Below are 23,760 nucleotides of genomic sequence, written 5' to 3'. Positions count from 1 at the left end.
TGGTCAACGGCATTTCATTAGATTGGAGGGAGGTGTCCAGTGGGGTGCCACAGGGCTCGGTTTTGGGACCGGTACTTTTCAATATTTGTATCAATGATCTTGATGATGGAGTGGAAGGGCTACTCATTAAATTTGCTGATGATACCAAATTGGGAGGGGTAGCAAACACCCAAGAAGATAGAATTAAAATTCAACAAGACCTGAATACTCTGGAGAAGTAGGCAGCTGTGAATAGGATGCAATTCAACAAAGACAAGTGCACAGTATTACATCTGGGCCACAAAAATGGGAAGCACAAATACTGGATGGGGGATACACTTCTGGGCAGTAGTATATGTGAAAGAGATCTTGGGGTAAGAGTGGACTGTAAACTAAATATGAGCAGTCAGTGTGATGCGGTGGCAAAAAAGGCCAATTCAATCCTGGGTTGTATCAAAGGGGCCATAGTGTCGAAATCGCAGGAGGTCATAGCCCCTCTCTATACTGCCTTGGTCAGGCTGCACCTGGAGTATTGTGTGCAGTTCTGGAAGCCTCACTTCAAAAAGGATGTGGACAAAATCGAGAGGGTGCAGAGGACAGCGACAAGGATGATCAGGGGTCTGGAGACTGAGCCCTACGAGGAAAGGCTGAAGGCCTTAGGAATGTTTAGTTTGGAGGAGATTGAGGGGGGACATGATTGCTCTAAGTATTTGAAAGGCTGTCGTTTGGAGGAGGGCAGGGAGCTGTTCCAGTTGGCAGCAGAGGGTAGGACCTGAAACAATGGGCTTAAATTACATGCACAAAGGTACCGGCTGGATATTAGGAAGAACTTTTTCACGGTCAGAGTAGTTCAAAAGTAGAATCACCTGCCTAGGGAGATGGTGAGCTCCCCTTCACTGACAGTTTTCAAGAAGAGGCTGGATGAATACTTGTCAGGGATGCTTTAGGCTGATCCTGCACTGGGCAAGGGGTTGGACTAGATGGTCTGTATGGCCTCTTCCAACTCTATGATTCTATGATTCAGAATAAGAGTTTTTGATTCTGCACGGACATAACACGTGCCAGCAGCGACTGGGCAGTGGCTTAAAAAAAATCACAGAATGTGCACAGGGGGGAAAATGGGGAAAAGACAGACAAAAAACATTTCTGCTTCCCATGACTCCCTTGCACATGCTGAACTCTGGAGAACATGGGAAGCAGAATAGATTCTGAAGTGCTGTAAAGTGATCATGCGGAAAACACCACTGCCTCTCTGGCCCACATTACCAGGGTTTTTCCAGGTTTTTTTTAAAAAAAAAAATAGGAAATTGACTGTTATATCAATAGAACACTGTAACAATGTGGGTAACAGGTTCTCTGAATTCTTAGCTTCCTTTTTTTAAAAAAGCAAGTCTCGACCCCCTTCATTGCAGATATATGACTTTCCTCTCATCACTGTAATGAATGGTGGTCAAGACTTGCTTAAAAAACAACTAGGAATTCAGAGAACATGTATCGTTATTGAAATAACAATATTCAGTTTTCAATTTTAAAAAATAGCCCCTGCTGGTCTTTGTCACGAAAATGGCTGCTGTGCAGAGGGAACTGGGAAAATCTATATATTCCCAGCCACATAGGAGCCATCTTGCCCAAAACTTCCCTGTAAAGCAAGTTTGGCAAAAATCAAGCAGAAGCCAGAGAAACCCTGGGAGGTGCATGAGTGCACCATAATGCCATGAGGAAGCAGGGGACAAAATGCTTCTGAACAGCATTAAACCTGGGGCAAAAACCTGTGGAAATGACCACTGCAGCATGCTTCAGTTGGAAGAGCCTGAGGATAGAACCACATGAGACACACGGGCGCGCGTCAGATCCTACAAGGATCCCTGGGAAATGTAGTCTTAAAAAAAAAAAAAACAGCCGCTCAGTGTGATTCTCAGCTAGGGAGAATCGCAACTGGAGGGACTTTCTCTCTCACACACACACTCTCCCTCCCTCTCTCTCTCTCTTTCAAAAATCCTATGGGAGCTCGGGATGGGGGGTGAAGGGGTGGGGAACGACATAACAAGAGGCAGGGAAAAAGCTGAGGTGTTTTGTGAGTGAGAGAGAAACCCAGTCCCTCCCGTTCTTCTTCTCTGGGCAGGGAATCGCAGTGCAGATTCCTCCCTCCCCCCACCCCATCTCTGAGCTCCTGAAGGAAAACCAAAGCAAGTGGATTTTTGAAAGAATCTCTTCAGTCAAGTGGCTGTTCTTTGTAAGAAAATCCACTCAGCTCAGTTTTACCCCAGGAGCTTGGAGAGGGAGAGAGTAAGACTACCACTCCCAGGGAAGCTTGCGCAACCCAACCCATGCTCTTCATGTGTAATTCATCTCATGTGTTTCCACTCTGAGGAGTATATGTTGTAATTATCTTTAGGGAAGGATGAGGATCTGAATGAGTACTAGTTTCCTGCATCAAGTAAAATGTGAGGTCTGATGCAGAGATAGTGCACATGTTATGACTGCCCTGTAACAGTTGCATGGGTACATTATGGCTTCTCCATATAAAAAGCAGTTCATATTAAGTGACATTCTGTATGCAGATAATGTGATTTCTTTATGCAGGACGCTGTAAAAATCTATGAAGGCAATGAGAAAAGAGTGTAAATGATGAACCACCTCACATAATTTGCCATGTGTAGACATCTAGCAGGTGAAGTGAGATAAAGCAGTTTCTATGTGATCGCTGCAATATATTTCCTCCAAAGCAGATGATACTTTCTTCATGAGTTTGCCATGGACTCATATTCCTAGCACTTATACAGCAACCTTAAGAGAATGGCTTCTAAGAAAAAAAAGAAAGCCCAAATAGGCTTGGAATGCTCCTTGGGAAGGGGGAAGGAGGAGAAGGGGTCTACTCCTACCTTCCAAGCCATTTCCCCACAAGAAAACAGTGCTCGGGGGTATTTGCCTGTTTTTGCTGCTTCACATGCACAAATACTCCACAAAGAGCAGCACAATATGATTCTTGCTGTCCTTCCCAGCACTGTTTTGGCATGGGAAAATTGCTGGAGAGAAAGGCAGGAGAAGGGCCCTCTCCCCTGCAGCAGCATTCTGAGCCCATCTAGGCTCTCCCTTTTAAAAAATAAGCCATTTCCCAAAGCAGTTGTGTAGCTGCTGGGAACATGAGTTGGCTCTGTGGTGAACTCATGAAGAAAGTATTGTCTAGTTTGGCTTTAGAGTATGTGAAGCTGTGAAAACACAAAGTGACTTAAGTATGGGCTCTTAATGCTTGTGAAAAAGTGGACATGAACTTCTACACTGCAGGTGCAACTTGTCAGCCAAATCACATTGTCACACCATTGTCAATCTAGCAAAAGTTAGCTGTGCTAAGGTAAGAGAACTGCCTAATCATTTCACCAAAAGCAGAACTTGGCATATGTTTATTCCATCTGTTATTGGGACCTTAGAATAGTTGTGTGGATAGTCCTTGGGATGTTTAAAAATAATTCGGATGGTCATTGCATGATCAGTAAAGAAGGCATCTATCATGTGAGTGCAGCACCTATCAATAGAGCCAAGCATACCTTGTGATAGGCTTATCACTTCTTTTAAAAGGTTCTTCTATAAAAGTCATTTCATGCAGCTACTAATAACTTAAAATGGATCTTGAATTCATTAATCAGAACTTTACTTTTGTTTCCCATGCAATACGGTATATGATTTGTATTTAAAAACTAGGAGGGAACTTTTGTATGACACCTTTTGTTCTTAATAACCCAAGTTCTATAAAACTCTATACAAGAGGAAACATGCAATGACATTTTTATTCAGAAACAAAGAGAACTTTGTACTGAACCATCTTCTTACATTTGGTTAGCGTTTTCACTAGAAACACTAAGGAGAGTAAAGGAGCACCAAAAATAACTTCCATTTAACCCAAAGGGTTTGTCATTCAGAGTCTCTTTTTTTCTAACACTCTTCAAGGTTGAAATGGCCCAAATTGAAGACTTCAAGGCCTGTGTGTGAACTCATTTTTGCAGCATTCCTTTCCAATTGGAGAATCTAGGCCACACTTAATATTTGTGTGCCCTTTATACTGACTTTTGGTTACCTAAACCACTGAGCCACTCCCTGTATCTAATCTGGTTCCAGGAAGCATACCGTTCGGTATTCAGGAGCTAGAAGAAAATGAATCCGGTTTAGTCCCTTTTCAAACGTTGTTCTTTTCAGGTTTCCTTGTTTTGTAGCCTTTATTATATGCCAGTTACCTGATTACTGAAAAAAGGGTTTTCTCTAGCTTTATGCTCATGTGATTTCTGTGTTGGTAATATTGTCTTCTGAACAGTGTGTGTTTCTCTGTACCAACAAAAAACCCAGTGGTTTGCTTCGGTAGTTTCTTACAGTCCTGTGAATGAGGGCAGATGCCTTTAATACTTTTTCTTTTCTTGCTGAGTTGCATCTGCTTGGGTCTTGGGATATCACCTTTTAAGTGTGAACAAGCCATAGGTGCGTCTCAATTTTTTCATCCTATTGCAGCTTCCTAATGTTTTAGAAAAAATGGCTCTTTGAGCCTGAAAAACATGCGCTCAACTTTTCTTACATCTGAAGCTAGATGACAGAACACTGTCACAGGCCCTCCAGTAAGGGCAGGGGGGAAACCAGAGATGGAAGACTCTGCTTCTCCATCCTCCCTGGAGCCCATTTGGCTACTGCAAGCTATACTGAAGCTATAGCCCACACACTTCTCACTACACACCTGTCACTTTAAGATTTGAGGCAGAGTCTGACAGGCCCTCTTCTGCCTATCTCTGTCACACATCCAGCCAAATCTGCAACCTGGCATACACAAAACCCAGTCTTTTTACACACGAGCCATCTGGGGATGACCCAGGCTTCCTCAAACAACGAGTTATAGCTTTTATTTGAGGAAAACAGAGTAAGAAGGGGAGAAATAAAGAAAAAGGGGAAGGATTTCAAACATACAACAGAATGCAAAACAGATAAAATCACACAGAAAATTAATGCATCCTGAATAGACTATATCTTATGCATACTGAGCCATGTTGGCTTGTCATGGGCCTATCCTGCCTGAGACCTCCTGTTCCTCTGCTCAGTCCTAAGAAAGTTAATAATAATTCTTCCTTCAGCATTTTATCAGGCATGTTACAATCGCACCTCCTTGCTCTTTTCCCATTCTGACTTGTTCTAAGCCAATCAGCTGATTCTGTTTGGAGGAGAAACCCTTTCCCTCTCTGTGGGGCTTTGTGTGATTTGCTGAATTTATGATTTATAAGAGAAGCTGCCCGAAGGAACTGCCTGATTTTGGGACTGAATTAAAACAGGGAATCAAGGGGACCAAGATTGGACTCATGACAGACACAATCAAAGGGGCCCGTGGTTATCTGCTAAGGAAAAGAAAATGCAGTGGTATGTCCATTGGACCCAGCAACTTTCTCCAGTCATCCTTAGAAGCCCTGCTTTGACTACCTGCCATCTGAAGCTAGATGGTTGGCAACCCAAGAAAGGGCTCAAGGTGCCAAAACGTAATTGGAACTTCCTTCCCAGTGAGATTCATCCATCTCCCTCTATCGTTGTCTTCCACCAGCGAGTGAAGATTTTTTTGTTTCGTTTGGACGTTATTGGCCCTCCTCCCTGGTTTTGGTGTTGTGTATTTATATGTTCTTATTGAATTATTTTATAAGTTATTTTAAATGCTGCTTTGATGTGTTCATGTTCACTGTCTTGGGAACCCTATGTGGAAAGGCAGCATAATCAGGTTTCAAAATAAATAAATATATACATTTTAGCTGCATAGTGAATCCCAGCCAATCAGTCATCATAGTGAGATAATATAATGATGCTAAACAGCCAATCCAATTTCATTATGTATCAACATGACTGAGTGCAATGCTTCCTGGGTCAGCTGCACAGTCATTTCCCAGCCATCTGGAAAGCCCTTAGTGAACGGAATATTTTCAGAGTTCTGCATAGCCAGTCAAATTTGACCGTATGCTGCCATCACTTAGAACAAACAGTTAATTTGTGGAGAGAACGTTTGCTTATACTGAATTATTTATGGTGGTATTATAAAGCAATCCCTGAAAAACCAGCAGAAGATGGGTGTTTTTCAACATTTACAAAAAAGCACCTTTCAGATCACCCCTGTTTACAAGGTTACCAAGTAGCACCCTAAGGGAGCGTTGACTTTTGAAAGCTCATACCTTGGAACTCTAGTTGGTCTTTAAGGTGCTTCTACTGCAGACCAAGGCAGCTACCTACCTGAACCTATCTTCAAGTAACACCTGTATTACTCCAGAGATAGTGGTTTGTCTGTTGTCTCCAACTATATATTTGAACCCAATATATTTGTTCCAGTTTCTTTGATTCCCAAGATTTCCAAGTGGCTATTGAGCAATAATGCTGGATTTATCCACACACTTGGACACATGCAGTAATTTGTCCTTCAGTTACACAGATGCTATTTGGTAAATATCTGAGTTGCTGTATACCTCACATCTGGATTCACTTTTAGTTCTTGACTTTGAAAGAAATGTGTACAAAAACTGTAAGTTTGTTAGCTTTGTAATTTTAAAGCTTGTGCAGTTTTACCATCTAAGTCTTGTACTAGGAAAAGTTTACATCCTGAGGAAATGCAGCAAAATGCCACAGAGTGAATGAAGTGCCACAGAGACGTATTGCTTGCATGACATTGAAAGTGTAAGGTGAAAGATTGGTCTATCTGATTTCTATCTTTCAGTGGTCAAAACTGCAGTTAAATATATATCTCACTTGTGCTGAGCAACAGAATCTGACTTAAAATTGGATAGTGGGTTTGAATTAAGAGGTTGCCAGCTAAATGCCATCAGAACAAACAAGTCATTCAGTGCTGGGGAATTTTTGGTTAATTACCAGCTAAAGCATCTTGGCTTCCACACTACAATCAGTAACTAGGAAAGAAGCTGAACATTATTTTGCTGCATGATGGTGAGACATACTGAACTTGGGAAATACACTGCAGTATTTTTGCTAACCCAAAGTTGGAAATGGTTCTTGAGTCTTTTCTATCAGTAGCTATGGAAACAGTACTGAGAAAAGTAAAAAAGGCTGCCTGAAAAGAAGGCTCCAGAAAGATAGAAATACTTTCAGTGGAGACTTCTTCCTCCCCCATCTTTCCATTATTAAGCCAGAAGGCTAATTCCAAGCTTCTGTGGTGAGGAACTTGCAGTGCCTGCGTGTGAGACAGCTATTGTTACGTCAAGAAGAGGAAAGTTCAGGAACAAGACTAACGTCTGCTGAATTACTCATCGTTGGTGCAGAATATTGGTACAAAAAACTCTTGGCTCAAAATCTAAAAAATTAAAGATGACAGCCAAGTGATCTAGCATTCATTTTCTATAATCACTTAAAAAGGAGAAATCAAAGCCTGTTGTGCTGTGTTAGGGTATTTCAGCCTCTATGAAGCCAACGGGATGTGAATGTCCTAGCTTATATGCAGGATTGTAGCTAATGACACAGTTTTGGCGTAGCAAAGGGGGGAATTAATTCATTTATAGGCATTTAAATAGAGAAACAGACTACTTTAGGAAGAAACAAAATTGGCTTGAATTGTATACTAGAGATAAGTTTTGGCTTCATTGAAATCCTTCCTTTAAAAGGGGGAATGGTTTTAGGCTAGTAACCCAATCCATACTGAGGAGCAAATGTCATCCAGAACGATGGCGTGCTGTTAAGGATGCTCTCTGAATATCACTGCAATAAATACTTTTACAGGTCACAAAAACAGCCCTCTCTTGAATGTGGAAGCATTGTTTTTTAAACAAAATTATAACCTGTCCCTTGAGCTCTACTGCAAACATAATAAGCCGATAAAACCATGCTACATTATATGTATCAGTATAGGAGAACACATATGACTATGCTAGTATCTTCTATTGAGGCTTCTTATTAATTTGTTTGTTGAAATGCTATTCTCTTTATTTAGATTTCTGGTCCATCCTATCCCCAGGTATCAGGAAAATTACTTTTAAAAAGTTGCTCAACTGAAATCTTTAGCCTTGATGAAAGCGTAGGTTTTATCTGTTTGAAATCTAGCCCAAATAGTAAGGCTCCAAGCCCAAAGATGCACTTGTTCCTGGAAAGGAAGAAGGGTTCAAATCGAGGCAGTTCTATAATGTATCTAGTGTACTTTCTAACCCCACTCTTCTTCCAATAAGCTCTGGCACCCTACCTGGTCCTGCCTTCCATGTTTTGCCCTCACAACAATCCTTTGGAGCTGCAAGAGAATGATTGTTCCAAAGTAACTGCTTGAACTTCATGGCAGAACAAGGATGTGGAGCTGAATCTCAGAGATCCTATTTGGACACTGTAACTGCTATACCATACCGGCTTATAAGATTGTGGACTGGACCCTTATTTGGGAAACCTCATTGCACAAGTATAAGACCTTTTCTAAGAAGAATCATAATATTATATGAATGTCAAGGGGTAAATCAAGTAAGGAAATTACCCTCAGCCCAGGTCAGCAAATCCCAGTTTTCTGTATTTCAGTGAAGTAAATAATGGCTTGTTTCTCCCTGAAGCTTATGTGAATTGGGAAATCTATTTTAGCAACAATGAAATGGCTTATGTTGAAGAAGGGTATATTTGGCAGACAGAAGTGCCACTGCAGACAAAGGGGCACCTCAACCTGAACCTTCATTGAGTGTTCATCTACTACCATTACTGGCCCAGCTATTTTTATATGTTGCTTACCATGATGTCACAGTGTGGCAGTGGCTAGCTGGCACATACATCAGTAACAGCACTGTCTGTTTTATGATTCCCAGGATGTGTTTTCTTTTCAAACACTTCTTCCTCTGAAGAACTGAGCTGTGACTCATGAAAGCTCATACCCTACCACAAATGTTGTTAGTCTTATGGGTGTTACTGGACTCTTGGCTCTTTTCTACTGCTACAGATAGACTAACACCATGTTGATCTTTTTCAAACACAGTTGTTAATATTAGTGTGTGTGTGTGGGGTGGGGGGGGGAAGTAGCATGTGAAGCATCTTTGAGTTTTGCCCAGACAAAATGCTGTGAGTTCTCACAGCTGTTCCTAGTTCTGGCCAAGTGAAATACAGCAGGGCAGGTTGTGTTTCCTTCTCCCCCCCACCCCTTCAGTGCACCGCTGATATTTGCTCAGGGTGCTCTCACAAATGAAGCTAAGAATATCTTTAAGGCCTTTCCACACAATCTGTATTTCGTGTATTAAAAATGCATGAGTTAAATTTGTAGCATATAGTCCGTAAATCTTCCTTCAAGGAACACAGTTGTTTCTCTGCAATCTCATTTTCCAAGGTCTTGGAACACCACTGCGATGCTTCCTCCCAGACAGCTTATTGGTTGCCATTTTGATGACACTGTGGAATGTGGCTGTGCAAATATCCCAGGAACATAGTTTGCGACTTAATTAGTGATCAGTAACACTGTTCCTCCCCCTCTATAAAATCCTGTTTATCAAAGAGATTTTTACTCTACTTATCTATTTCAAAAGTATCCTAGGTGGCTCTCAATCAAGAATAAAACTTCCAGTATAAAACAGATACAATAAAACCATAAATGTCAGCAAATTGCTTGCTCTGCATGTCATTAAAAGCATTGATAAAATGGAGAGACAGCACCTGATACTTATCCAGCAAGGTTGTGGGAGGAGTGAGTTCTATAACTGGGATGCCATCACAGAAGAGGCCCTCCCCTGGTAACCACTTGTTTAATGTCTGAAGGCAGAGGCAGCTGGCCGTTGCAGTCTCTGCTTGAAATTAATGCTTTTCTTTTCTTGGGAGCCCAAAAGGGATATTATAATGCTGTGGTGATGTGTGGCATATTGTGGTGTTTCTTAAACAGATGGAAGCCCTGCATATGCTTTGGCTCCCTGTTGGAAGTTTTTGTTATTTTTTACCTTTGGTAGTTTTGTTGTGCAACATTTGTAAGCATGGTAGGTTTTTAAAATTTTAATTATGTAGAGGGTCTTACCTGGAAGTGTCTTTGGCTGAGGTGTGTCAAGGGCTGGATCATTCTAACTTGTGTCTCTAGTTTACAAGGACTAAAAGTGAGTGACCTTGGTCCAGTTACCACATGACAGCTTCCTTGAGGGCGAAAAGAGAGGGACTCTCCGTATGTTACCTTGAGATCCCTGGAGGCGCAGAGAAGGGCAAAGTACGGGTTTCCCCGCTGTCTGGGACGACAAGGCTTCTCCGAGGCCTCCAAGGGTTGGTTGTTTTTCAAATGCACCGAGGGAGGAAAGTGCGACTGAGGAAAGCAGTCAGAGCTAGCCAGCCAGGGCCCCAGTCGCTCCCAGGCACCAGGGCTGACTCGGCGCTTTGTTCTCTCCCTTCCCTGCAGAGTCCGGCGGCTGCGGCAAGCCCAGCGCCTTCGGAGGGGGAGCCCCGGCGGCTGAGTGCCATGGAGCGCTACCGGAACGCCACCGAGGTCCAGATGAGCCAGATGGTGCTGCCCTGCCACTCCAACTACCGCGGGGAGCTCAGCATCGGGCAGCTCCTGAAGTGGATCGACACTGCAGCCTGCCTGTCCGGTAAGCGGCCGATGGCTGCCGGGGAGGGCAAGGCAGGGGAGGGAGGCCGTTTCTTGGCACCCCGCCCCACACAGTCCAACGGTTGTGCTCGCGTGTGGCCTCAGCTGGGACGGTCTTAAGGTGGACCGGCCCCATTCCTTCCACGAGGCAAAACAAGGAATGGAAGAGAGGACGGTCGGGGTGGCGGCTTGGCTTTCTCCTCTGTGCTGTAGGAAATGTAAGGAACTAGCCGAAGAAATCCGCTGAAATGAAGCGCACGTGGCTGACTGCCTTGTTTGCTGTTCTTTTCTGATGGTCTTCACTGGAACCGTGAAATGGCAATTACGTGCTGGGTGCAGTCTTGTTGCCAGTGGTGGGGTGTAGTGATTAATGCCAGAGGGACACTAGGACAGAGGAGATCCTAGTTTGAATTCCCTGTCCAGCTTACTGGATGACCTTGGACCAGTCACTCTTGCTCTCTGTCAATATAACCTACCTCACAGGGTTGTAGTGATGATAAAATGGAGGAGGAAGAAACATCCACGTATTGAGTACTGCCCACAGCTCCTTGAGGGAAGGGCAGATCAAAAATACGATAGGCAGAAAATGTGACAGATTAAATGAACTGTAGGATGTGCCCCCTCTGGAGTATTTTGCTGCAGCCTGTCTCTTATTATTCACATACATACACTTGACCGAAAGTTAAACCATAGCCTAGTGATCAGTAGTCCTAATGCCAATAAAGGTAATTGATTTGATTTGATCAGTAGTCGGGGGTGGGGACTACATTTGGTCTCTATGGGACACCATCTGTCCTAGGTGCAGTTGCCAACACAGTGGAAATAGATTCCTGTGGAAAGAGCAGCAACAGAACATGCTGGCAGTCTATTGGGCCTAGGTGTGGCGGGTGGGGGGAAGTCTAGCCCACCAACCCCTCCCCTCCAGAATTGGCTTAGCATAACAATTCCTGACTAGAAGAGTAAGAAGAAACACTGTACAAAACAATGGGGAAGGATGACTTGTGGAGAGAGGAATGTGTACAGAAAGCCCAGACATCTCCAGACAAGATAAGAAAAGGAGATAGACCACCAATGACCATGGCTGTCAGCTGAATTCTTCTGTTGGGATCTCCAATATTTAAGAACTACCAAGAAGTACTGTAAAGCTCCTGTATGCCTGTCTTTTGACAGATTCTTGGGACACTTTGAGATTGATTAATTCCACATAAAGCTGCCACGTACACTCGAACAGACTATTGGTTCATCAAAGTCAGCATTGCCTGCTCAGACTGGCAGCAGCTCTCCGGGGTCTCGGGTGGAGGTCTTTCATGTCACCTACTTCTTCATCCTTAAATGGAGATGCCATGGATTTAACCTGGGACCTTCTGCATGGCAAGCAGATGCTGTACCAACCACAGCCCCTCCCTAAGCCTATCAGCATATTCCACTTCAACTGACATTTTAAATGCTGATAGGTGTAGGGAGGGCTGAGAGCTGTCTAGTCCGGCATCCTACCGTAAAGCAGGATCATCACACATCAGTCCTCCACAAATGAGTCTGCACAAAAGTGCCTCGTTGGGCCAGATCGTGGAAGAGTTTATGCAATCCAGCTTCCTGTTTCCAAAAGTGGCCTGCCAGGCATCTCTAGGAGAAAGCGGCATGTTCTCAACAACTGGTATCTATAGAATGAGTTGGAAAGAGGCAGCACGTGTACCTCTGAACCTGGATATCCTCTTTAGTTGTTAGCTGTTGCTAACAACTGTTGCTAACAGTTAACAGACACACAGCCTTCATGAATTTTATGCAGACCTTTTTAAAGCCATCTAACCTAGTAGCCACAGCCATATTCTACAACAATCTCTTCCATAAAATTAATATTCATTATATGAAATATTATTTCCTAATGTCTGTTCCAAACATATTGCCACTCAATTTTGTTTTTACCCCAAATTTCAGTGTTCTGAGAGAGAATATCCATTTTTTCCTACCATTCATAGTTTTAATAAAACATGTGTTCCTTTGTCATCTCTTTTCCTTTAAACTTAAAAGCCCCCAATTCTTTAGTCATGTCCGTAGAAAAAAATACTCCAGCCCCTGATAATTTTTATTTCCCTTTTCTGTGTCTTTCCCAAAGCTATGATCTCCTTTTTTGAGTTAGGTTGACTAGTACATGGTATTCTAATTGCAGCCACACTGGAGATTACATAAAGGCATTAACTTACTGGCAGTTTTATTTTCAATGCCCTTCTTTATAATCCTTGGAATGGAATTTATCTTTCATTGCTGCAGCAGAACAGGTTGATATTTTTCTCTGACTGGTCATCCGGGTCTCTTTCCTGTGTAAGCCAGTCCTGGCTATATATGTCCTGATAGAATATCCCACCCCTGTGTGCTTAAATTAAACATAATTTGCTATTCTGAGGCCCTTTTATCCAGTTTGGAGGGGTGCTTCTAGAATTCTATTGTCCATTTTAGATTTTGCCATAAATAATTCAGTAGCATTCAAAAATGTGACTACCTTAAAGTTCACCTCTGATTTCATATTATTTATGAATTTTTAGTAGTTCCGATTCCTGGTGAGCCCCACACACATGCCTTCATTCCTTCCATTGTAAGTACTTTTTTCTCCTAGCCTCCGATTACTGTTCTTTAATCAGTTACAAGTCATAACAGGATTGCTAAGTTTATTTAGGGCTTTGCCAGAAGTTTTTTGGGAGTCCAAATATATCAGTACGCAGTTTAGAGGTGCAGCCATCCTGTTGAATCTAAGTAGGGTTGCTTCCAGACGGATGTTTTGCTCTGCAGCATTGTTTTGGAGAGCATTCACATAACATCCTAACTTGTCCTGTTCTGTGTTTTCCCGTTTTACTACAGGTATGACGAAACCCCCTTCACTCGCCTGCTGCGTGGCAGAATATTTCTGCCAAAATTCAGTTTGCCTGCTTTTCCTGAGCAGCCCCAAGTAGCATGTTAATCTTTGTGGTATGAAAGTCTGTTTGTCCCACCCTGACAGTCAAATATAATTTTGGCTTTTTAGCCCAGCCCTGGAATTTGATGGGGAGAAGCAGGAGCCCTCTTACTTTTTGTTGGAAATGGCACTGAAACTGTATAACGTTCAAAAGGAAATAACCACTTTAATTAACAGGCAGGGATTGAATAAATGTAGTCAGGGAATGGAAGTGCTTAGATAAAGTTTTGTTGGTAGTACAGAATACAAGTTGAGTAACAGGCAAAATAGTTTCCTTGAAGCTTAGTTTCTTATATTCTTGGTTCTTAGCAGTGAAAGGTATTTTGCTTAATACTTTAGTTACAGCAACAATGTTTCTTCACAAAGTTTCCTATAACAACATAGATTTCCTGGAGTTAATTTAAAACTGTTTTCCCTTCACAATAGAACCGGGGTCCTCTTCAGAGTGCTCCCTCCTTTTTAGAAACTGAGCAAGAATTAATCTTATCCTAAGAAGCTATAACCCTTCTTTTTTCAGCTTGAAAGGGAGTCTAACCTACTACTCAATCACTCTGTCAGAGCAGGCTTCCAGTTCTATGCTGTCTGTGTCAAGCAGGCTTCAGCTTCTGCTGACATATATACTAAGGATTCTTAAATAGAATTCTTCAGGACAGTGATACTACAGTTAAAACAAAAGTTTCTTCTTTCCTCACTCCAGAGTGTAACCTGTCTGATCTTCTCTCTCAGACTCACTCACAAGTTCTTTCTGAACAATCCTGACAGAAACCAACCATCAGTCCTTCAGCTAGGTCCTAACTGATCAATCAGAGAAAGGGAACAGCTTGTGACTCAAGTTCTCCATTCCAAGCAAGAGTTAACTCTTTCCTTCCCAGCTCTCTAACTGCTGCACTTAGGAAACCTACTTTCAAGTGCAGTCTGTCGTAACAGGCTTTCCCAAATATGGTTAGGTATGGTTTGGGAGGTGGGGGAGACATTGTAGTCAAAATGCGTTTGGATATGAAGATGGAAAGGTGTGCATTTTTGCAGGTCCTACTCACATTGGCAGTATATTCCTTATGTTAGCCCCATGGCTCCCATCCCCGCCCCCCACTGCAGAACTTTAGAAAAATCTGTAATTGACAGATCATTATAGCTCAACACATTATAATGATCTATTGCATCAATGTATTAGTTGCCTGCTTTCACTGGGAAAAAAAGTGTCGAGCCTTTCATTGCAGGATTATAAGGGAAAACATGCAGGGTGAATATTTCATCTTATAGCTTCATCTTATAACATTTCATCTTATAACATTTCTTATAACATTTATTTTATAACAAAATTGACTAGAGGCTTACTTTTATAAAAAGTGAAAGCTGTGAACTAGTATATAGTTGCAACAAGTCTTTATGTTCTTGTACTGTATAGCAATTTGCTAATTACCGATTTAAGCTTGAAACAACCCTCAAGTGTTTGTCTGGGATGGCAATGATGGGGGGGCTGAGGCAAGGGAAGTGTGAGGAAAAATGGCCATGTGGAAGCTCTGTCAATACTATGAATACCTTTACATTTATAGCAGCAGTGGGAGCTACATGGAGAATCATCTTTGTTTAAAACCAATCCAGTCTCAGTTTGTTCAGTGCCTATATTGTAGATTTCCTACATGAAGTACAAAAGGTGAGATAAACATTTTACACACAAATAAAAACCAGTACAAAGAATCCATGTAGTTTCATTGCAATTTCTGCTGCTTCCCCATTTCTTTCAGCCCTTTCTGTTCTAAAGGTTCTGGCTGATTTCCCACTCCTGAGGCAGGTGTGTTTAAAGAAATGTTTGCAGTACATGTTTGTGCCTTTAGCAGTTTATTCCTCAATTCCTTCTTTGCTTGCTTTATGAATTTGATTTTGTTTTGTAGGGTTTATGCTCTTCCTTTTCATTTCCTGCATTTGGGCAAGACTCTCACTCCTTAATGAAGTCTTCTACCCTTGTATGACTTCCCTGATGCTACTATTTTACCATACTAACAACCTCTCAGTACCTCTGGGGTACATTTATTGATGTACACCAACTCTCCAACTTCTTTGTAATTTATTTCTCCTCAAATTAAATGTGAATGGGTTGGCATTTATTAAAATTATATAAATGCACACTCACACCGTTATCAACTGAGTTGAATGGAGTTAGATTAATTTTTGTGACACTTAAAAAAACGCTTGAGTTCTTTAATATTTGAATTAAAACTACCTGTACTGAGAAATCACTTCAGTAGTTTTTCTGTGGAAAACATATTTCTGGATATGCCCCTGCCCCCAATGAGAATGAAGTTCTCAAGATTGCTTGTACACAGATGCACGGGCAGTCTCTCTGTCTCTCTCATGCACATGTGCACGCACACACTCTCTCAGGATGCTTCCTCCTAATTTTCAGGTGAATAGGTGAAAGCCTCCCTGCGTTATAGGCAATTAAAATTCTTCCTTGCAGAATACAGGAACGTATGAGGTGACCAATGGGTGAGCTCTGAGTATTTTTCTTTACTCATACCAGAGTTGGCACTGAACTTGTAAGAAACTGCCTGTGTCAAATTCTCTAGTGTGCTGCTTCTCAGCAAAGTGATTGAGAGAGCAGTAGCTTCTTAGATAACTCCTGTACTTTAGACCCTTTTCAGTGTCGTTTCAGGCTGGGCTATAGGATGGAGAAAGTTCAGGCGGCTTTAGCTAATGACCTTCATCTCAATATAGACCAAAGCCATGCTTCTTTGTCACTCCTTCTGGATCTTTCTGATACAGTAGACCATGTCATCTTATAGAGGCAGAAGTAAGTATCGGGGGATGTGCCCTGGACTGGTTTAAATCATTCCTCATGGAATTGACTCAGAGGGTTGCTGTTGGAGACCAGCTATCTTCAGTGTGTTAATTATCTTTTGGGGTTCCACAAGGCATAATTTTATCCCCCATGTTATTCAACCTCTATGTAAAGCCTTTAGGAGAAATCAATCATAGCTATGGAATTGGATGCCATCAATATGCAAATGAAAAGCTCTTGCTATCCAAATCCCAAAATTTGGATATCTTGCTATCCAAATCCCCTAGTGATGCAGTAGAGTTACTGAGTCGCTGCTTGACAGCTGTTGTCAATTGGCTGAAAGCAAACAAATGGAAAGTGAACGAAGACAAGATGGAAGAGATGCTGGTTGAGAAGGCAGAGATCTGTTGCGCTTCCCACTTTCAATAGGGTTCAGTTGACTCTGGCTGACTTGGTTAAGATTCTAGGTGCTGTAATGGATCCAGCATTGCTGCTAGAGAAGCAAGTGAATGCAGCTGCAAAAAATGGTTTTCTCCCAACTCAGATTAGCCTGGGAGATGGCTCTCTCTACCTTGACACGGCTAATCTGGCTACCTGGTTTCACACTACAATAACATCAAGACTAGACTACTGTAATGCACTCTACATAAGTCTCCCTTCAAAGTCCATTCAGAGACACCAGCTAGTACAGAATGTAGCAGCTTGATTACTATCAGAAGCTAGGTAGAGCATATTCCCCCCATTCTGTGGTTACTCCACCGTCTGGCCAGTAGTTACCAGGCTTAATTAAAGTTATTGGCTCTCACATACAAAGCTCTTCATGGCCTTGGTCCTTCATATCTGCAGGACCAGCTCTTACCCTTTACTCCATCACAGCAGCTTCTCGTATCTTCAAATGGGCAAACTTGGCTATTGCCTGTACACATGCATTCTCTTCTTGTGGAATGGCCTGTCTGAAGAGGTCAGGAAAGCCCCCACTTTCTTGGTTTTCCACAAGCTATGCAAAATTGAATTATTCAGGAGGGCTTTTTAACTCAGGTAATGGGGCTGTGCTGTAAGAAATGACTCAGAGAGATGCTTTGATAAAGGGGCATGGACTGTAGACTACTACTGGGTACTGTCTATCAATGTAGATATATTCCTACTGGGTCATTTCCACATTGTGTAATATGTCATGTCAAATGACTTAAGTTTTGTTTCAGCAATGTTTTGTCTGTGTATTCCTGTATTCCTGTATTCAAATTTATGCTTCTTTTCAATTTTCTGCAATGCATACTCTATTGTATTATTTATTAAAGGTCCCAGCAGTTGATTGCAATAACTTAAACTGTGTAATCTGCCTTGAGTCTCAGTGAGAAAGGTAGACCATAAATAAATATTTCATCAGCATCCTTTTACGTAACTGGTTAACCATGTATCTTGGGTTCCCCCCAACCTTATGGGAAAACATGATTTTGAGAGTACTCCTTAACACAGTATAATTTTCTACACTCAAATGTGGTGCACATATTTTCTTTCCTCAGGTTTTATGTTTCTGTTCTAAGCTTGCAGCTGTAATTATTATAAAAAGAAAGAGCCCTGTTTGGTGTAATGATGTACATAGCTAATGTTATTTGTTTGCCTTTGCAGCTGAGAGGCATGCTGGCTGCCCTTGCGTCACAGCTTCAGTGGATGATATCTATTTTGAGCACACAATTAGGTAACTGCCTCACTTTCTTGCCTTTTGCAGTTTACTGGATTTTAAATGGATCCCCCCACCCCCACATGTGTCTTCAGCAAATGCTGAAGAAGTAAGAATCTGTGCCACGTTAATTAGCCCTTTTAGAGTCTGGATAACTTTCCCAGTTCTCAATCAGTGCAGTCAATGATAAAATGTTGGGAAGAACTGAAAGTTGGGGATCCAGGCATTAGGCTGGGGTGTTCGAACTATGTTGTGCTAGCATCACAAAACATGATGTCTGGGAATGTTTCCAACCAATACCCAATAATAAGGTGTGGACTGGAATCTTTCAACAGTTCAATTCAGGTACAGTACTAGCCCATAGTTTGCAGTTGTTTAAAAGCAGACCATGCTTTTAGCTTCCATCCATACAGGCAAATCATCATTAGAGTTGCTTATTTCCTGACTGTTCAACTCTCCGGCCTGTAGAGGTGAAACAACAGGTATGGCTTGTCATCTGAGACGTCACTGAAGTATGGATGAGATTTCTTACTTGCTTTGGTGAGATATCTGGATAGACATAATGTGTCATATATCAAGAAATTGTCCCAAACCCAGGACCTAATTTTATCCAAACTAATTTGAATGCTGACTCTGTTTTGGACTGGGTATTGATTCAAGAATATGCAAAGTACTTCTGTGTATTTGAAGAATGCTGCCTTTGCTACTCACCAGACACTACCCTTCGTGTTTGACATCTGTCGACACTGAATGCCTTCAAGACCTAAAACTGGTGTTCACAAGTTTCTTATGCCTACAGGCACTTTTGGAATTCTGACACAGGTGATGGGAACAGCCACAAAATGGCTGTCACCGTTGGAGCCGACCACAAAATGTCAGGAAGAGAGGTCATGCATAACTCTAATAGTAACTCTTCAACATTTCAAGCAGAACCTCTGTTCAATAGCATGCCTTTTTAAATGAACATATTGCTTAAAATATTTCTTGCGTACACTTTTAGTCACACAGTGAAGATCCTTGGGCTGTAGTTACAAGTGTTGCTGAAGCAACCTACTGCTGGAGCAGAACCAGCCAGAAGCTCTGCTGGGCAAAAGCTCCACCTGGCCCCGTTCACTTTCTAAAAATACTTGGCAGGTACCAGGAAAGGTGTCACGAGACACCACATTAAGGGTTCCTGACTTAGAATATGGCTTTTAGGCAGGCAAGTGCCCCAGCATCTCTTTGATTAGAAGTGAACCAGTGCCCAAATATGGAGCTCTGGCATCTTAACAAGCAAACAGAGTGTAGTGCCACCTTGTGAAAGATTATTGTGATCTCACGGAGTGAGTGAGTGATATGCCACACTCCCTCCAGCTTGTGCCCAGTTGCAGACTGGACCTGAACATTCCTTTCTGCCAATGTAAAGTGTTTTTCTCTTAAGGATCTTGTTTTTCACTCTAATGACCATTTGTCTAATCATAGTGCCATGCCGTTGTATTTAGGAGTGAAGTGTTTAGATTAGAACTTGGTACGAGGGTTGTAGGGAGGATAGTAGCACTCTTCATCTTGGATGTTTGCCAGACTCTGCTTATCAGTTGGCCTTGCATACATCATTGCTCTTTCTGAAGACAATTAGGGGAAAATAAGTACCAGGGGTAACTAATGTAGTATCTATGTAAGTCTTAAAAAACCTTCCCCTGCTGAACCTCAGCTTAGGCTGGACCATGGTACAGTGCTGTGCAGTCGGCCAGAACCAGGGGTCCACCCGTTGTCATCTCCAGGGTTTCTCGACAGCTGTATAGGGGCGTAAGCATAATTTTTCTGTCCTTTGTGCATGTATTCATTTCTTTCCTGCATATTACTGGAGGGATTTAATAAATCTGCTTTCCTTCCACACGTGTGTTTATTGTCTTCAAATCCAAAAGAACTATTTACCCCTTGGCAAAACATATAGCAACATTTGTGTCACTATAAGAATATATTTCTCCTGTTAACCAGTTTGATTTTTCCTATATGCCTTTTGAATGAAGATCACAAAGCTGTATGCTGAGGAGAGAACTATTTAAGGGCTATTTAGTTCTATTTAAATTGAAACTTGTAGCTTTGAATAGAAGAGTACATAGGAAAGAGAGAATAGGACAATTTGATGCCTTCCTAGGGCTACTGTGAATGAATTTGGGAACTTATTCCTACTCATAGCTATGATGCCTAGACTAGCTTACCATATGCGTCCATGCTGACTTAACAGACACTAGCATGGCACACTTTTTCCACAGAGGAGCCTCCATGTAGTGAGTGTTGTATGGGTGACTAGTCTTCTGGGTCTCCTGTAACATTGTTTTAATGAAGCTTCATTACATACATAGTGAACAATTAAAGTCTTAATTCTCATTTTGGGTTATTGCCAAAATGTACAGTTAGCCACTAACAACTACAATAGCTTATAAAGTTGTTGCCTCTCTGCAGTAGAATACTTCGTGAACTTTTGAAATGTGCCTAATTTAATTTCACGATAGATTTGAGTATATAGATATGTTTCTGAATGTTCAGTTCACAGTGTGGGCACTGGTTACCGAGAAGTAATTTTCTTGCTGAATTGTGTTGCCTCATTATTTATATGCAAACTGTGTGAAATTATTGTGGGTAGCTCAAGATTTGTAAATTACCTGTTGGTGTTTAGTACTTGCATGCTGTTTTTCTGTCAGTGCTGGGAAACAGCATACAGTGGATTCTGTCATAAGGAAGTAGCCAGAAACTCTTTGTATTTTTCTGGCTGATGGGGTAAGTGGCACATCCTTGTTTTTGGAAAGCTGTTGGAAGATATGAAGAATTTAGAACTTAGACTGTAACTCAGACACAATTATGCTCCATTTTGAGCTCTCGTCCTCTTGAATTTTTTTTTGCTTTTATTCATCATGCATTTTGCTCCATATAACTATAGCTGTTTGTTTCATTAACTCCAAACTTATTTTTTGCTGTAGAACAGGCACTTTGTTACTATCTCATGCCAGAAGTTTGTTTAGAAGAGGACTGTGCCCTAATTGATAAAGGCCAACTCCCTTCAAGATTCCTGCCTGTAGTGTCTTGCTGGGAGGCTTCTAGGACTTTGAGATCATCTAAACAGAGAGAAAAAGTACTGTGAACTCTTACCATTCTGACCAACCAGTTTTATTTGTCTTAAAAGAGCTACTTACGGAGTTTCCCAAAATGTGGCTCAGACAAGTTTTCAGGGAACATGAGCACATTGGAAAGACTTGACACATCTCTTGAGAAACTATATACTCCCTTTGGAGATGTTCGTAGAGCCAAACTTTAAAGTTCACAGTTGTGTATATGGCAAATTGAAAGGCTCTTCTTGTATACAAACACTACATTAAATGCCAATGGCTGAAGCAATAATGTTAACAATGGGAAGAGGAAATCCAATATGGGCAAAATTCAGGCAAATTCCTGTCTGTGTTTATAAAGGTCAAAGGCAAGGAAGACAGAAGGAGAGAAATGGAGATAGAAAACTTTCCCCATCCGTATATTTCCAAGCAAGCCCATAGCATAGATAGCTATATACTACTCTAGACAAACTGAAAAAGTAGAGAAGGCTTGGTTTAGAAGAGCAGTTTTATCTGTGCGCTTTTGGAAACAAAGTAAGGGGCGTACTAAGCAATAGCCAGCTGACTTGAGTCAGCTTTCAGTACCCAAGCAGGATCCTCTCTCCGTAATGTTTTAAGTGTTGTTTTATATTTAGTATTTATTTTAAATTCTGGTTTTAAATTGTTTTAATTATGTACTTATGTGTTGGCTTTAATGGCTTTTAAGACGATATTTTAATTTGTATGTTTTAAACTTGTTAGCTGCCTTGGTGGTCCTGTGAGAGTAGAAAGGTAGGGTAAAAATTGTTAATAATAAAGTAAGTAAGAGTGTGGAGGTGCAGGACTGCTCCTGGGCCAGTGCTTTGACTTTAGGTCAAAACTAAAAGGCTACTCTTTTGAAAATGAAGGCATGAATTGGCACAGAGAGCCCCATGCCTGCATGGCCCCCTGGATGGTTAGGCAGCCTGGCTTGGGTTGGCTCAAGTCACTGAGCCAGCACAACTTCAGGTCAGTGAAGGACTTGTATTCCCAAGTCCGATCCAGGCATGTTTTAAATTCATTGCTGCCAGGTCTACAAGTCACATTGGCTGGGAATTTCCTAACACCGTAATATACAAGCAAAATAGTTTGACAAACCAAGCCAGATACAATGACAGCTATGTGTACAGGGCCGATTCCAGATGGCCAGAAATTGCAGTTTTCCTGCGGAAATAATCGCTTACCGGCCACGCGTTCACTTTCATCTCCGTCAGCTTTGTCTCGCAGCATGCCGTGCCGTCCCGCTTCCGGATGTTCGCACAGCCAACTGAGGTACCCGGGATTGGTTGTTTCCTCCCCGTCACAGTTGACGTTGGGGGCCTTCATTGGTTCGCATTTCGGGTTTTTTTTAAAAAATTTTTTTTTACGTGTTTTGTGCAAATGTGCAAACGTGCAGGTATGCGAATATGCAGCATTGACTTTTGTGCAGTTTTGTGCTTTTGTGCATTTTTGCACATTTGCGCAGTTCGATGTGCGCAAATGTGCGACTGCACAAATGGCGCCCGGTTTTTTAAAAAAAATTAAGGGAATATTGTGGCCGGCCGGCCGGCAAAGGAAGGAGGGAAAGGGGAGGGCCTCTCCACGGCGACGAAGCGTCCAGAAGTGTGCAAACCCGCAATACCGTGTTCACACCGCTTATAGAGCACAACTGAGCGCCATGGACCGCAGGTAAGCCGGGACGGGAAATTGTGGGTTTTTACGAGTGAGGTCGCTGAAAAAGCGAAAGCACTCGCTGTATTTGTGCCCGTCTGGAATCGGCCCAGGTGTCAGGGCCTGCCAGTTAAATCCCCAGTTACTTCACTGTAGACACTCCGAGAGTCCAGTTAAAGTTTCTTTATTAGAGATCCATCAGTATCAGTGCACTCAGACTACAGCATTGGCAGAAGTGACGTAAAGGGGGAAAGCAATGTTAGTTATAGGGCAAGGTTCCTGCCCTAAGATAAGGACTGTTAGAATTTAGGCGCACAGGACCTAGAAGGGGGGAGGGGAGGGAAAGACAATGATGAGCTCATTCCATGTTTCAGAGAGATCCGGCTCCGACCGGCACTTCAAGAACACTTTCCCATGCCAGTCAAGAAAGTGAAAGTAGCCACCTGCAAGATAAGCGATTCACAGCTACACAGCCAGCTACACAGATATTTCTTTACACATTCTCAGAGGCCCAGAATACAATACAGAGTATAATAGGCACATCTGGCAGATAAGCAGGGCGCATCTGACAACAGGCAACACAGAGTCGGCTAGGTTTTTGAAAATAGCACATGCTCATAATCACATCTCTTCTGCCTCTTTCCAAAGTTAGGAAGTAACAGCATGGTTGAATGAGCATCACTGTATTTCAGTGGATGGTATGAAAAGAAAAAGTGTAGAAACCTTGCTAGGACTTCAAAAAGCCCATGTAGACTAATTAGGCAGCCTTGAGAAGCTAAGCTTGTGCATCCAAACCTAGATGTAATTGACTAATCGAAACCAGACCATGTAACCTTTGGAGATTGTGTCTTGAATCTGACTTAATTTGAAAGTGGGTATAAAAGATAACAAGATGTGCACACTGAAAGAATAAATAGCAAATGCTATCAAACCTCTAGTGCTGCACTCAAAAGAGAAGCAGAGAGCTAGCTACTATCATTGTACCAGTGTACTTGCAAAGGTGAGATGAATAAACTTTTACACCTGCAGTGTGTGCATGTCATCACTTCACATTTCCTTTTTATGTTAAGATGAGGTGACTTTTATGTG

General features: G+C 42.0%; 1 protein-coding gene across 6 annotated transcripts in view; it reads left to right on the top strand.

Annotated features, from left to right (window-relative positions):
* The window catches only part of ACOT11 (acyl-CoA thioesterase 11), a 113,907-nt gene that overhangs the window by 48,329 nt on the left and 41,818 nt on the right, over positions 1–23,760 (top strand). For 2 of the 6 annotated variants that reach the window (XM_054981519.1, XM_054981517.1), the window contains exons 2-3: positions 10,322–10,511; positions 17,866–17,935. In XM_054981519.1, coding sequence (XP_054837494.1) covers positions 10,382–10,511; positions 17,866–17,935 — 200 coding nt within the window. In that variant the 5' untranslated portion in view covers positions 10,322–10,381. Of the gene's footprint in view, positions 1–9,666; positions 9,678–9,793; positions 9,915–9,958; positions 10,512–17,865; positions 17,936–23,760 lie in introns of those variants that run through there. The other 4 variants (XM_054981518.1, XM_054981516.1, XM_054981515.1 and 1 more) reach the window with 4 other exon arrangements.

Source organism: Eublepharis macularius, chromosome 5 (assembly GCF_028583425.1).
Source record: "Eublepharis macularius isolate TG4126 chromosome 5, MPM_Emac_v1.0, whole genome shotgun sequence".
Classification (NCBI taxonomy): domain Eukaryota; kingdom Metazoa; phylum Chordata; class Lepidosauria; order Squamata; family Eublepharidae; genus Eublepharis; species Eublepharis macularius.
The sequence above is the reverse complement of the archived record's forward strand: the minus strand, read 5'-3'. Positions and strand labels throughout refer to the sequence as shown.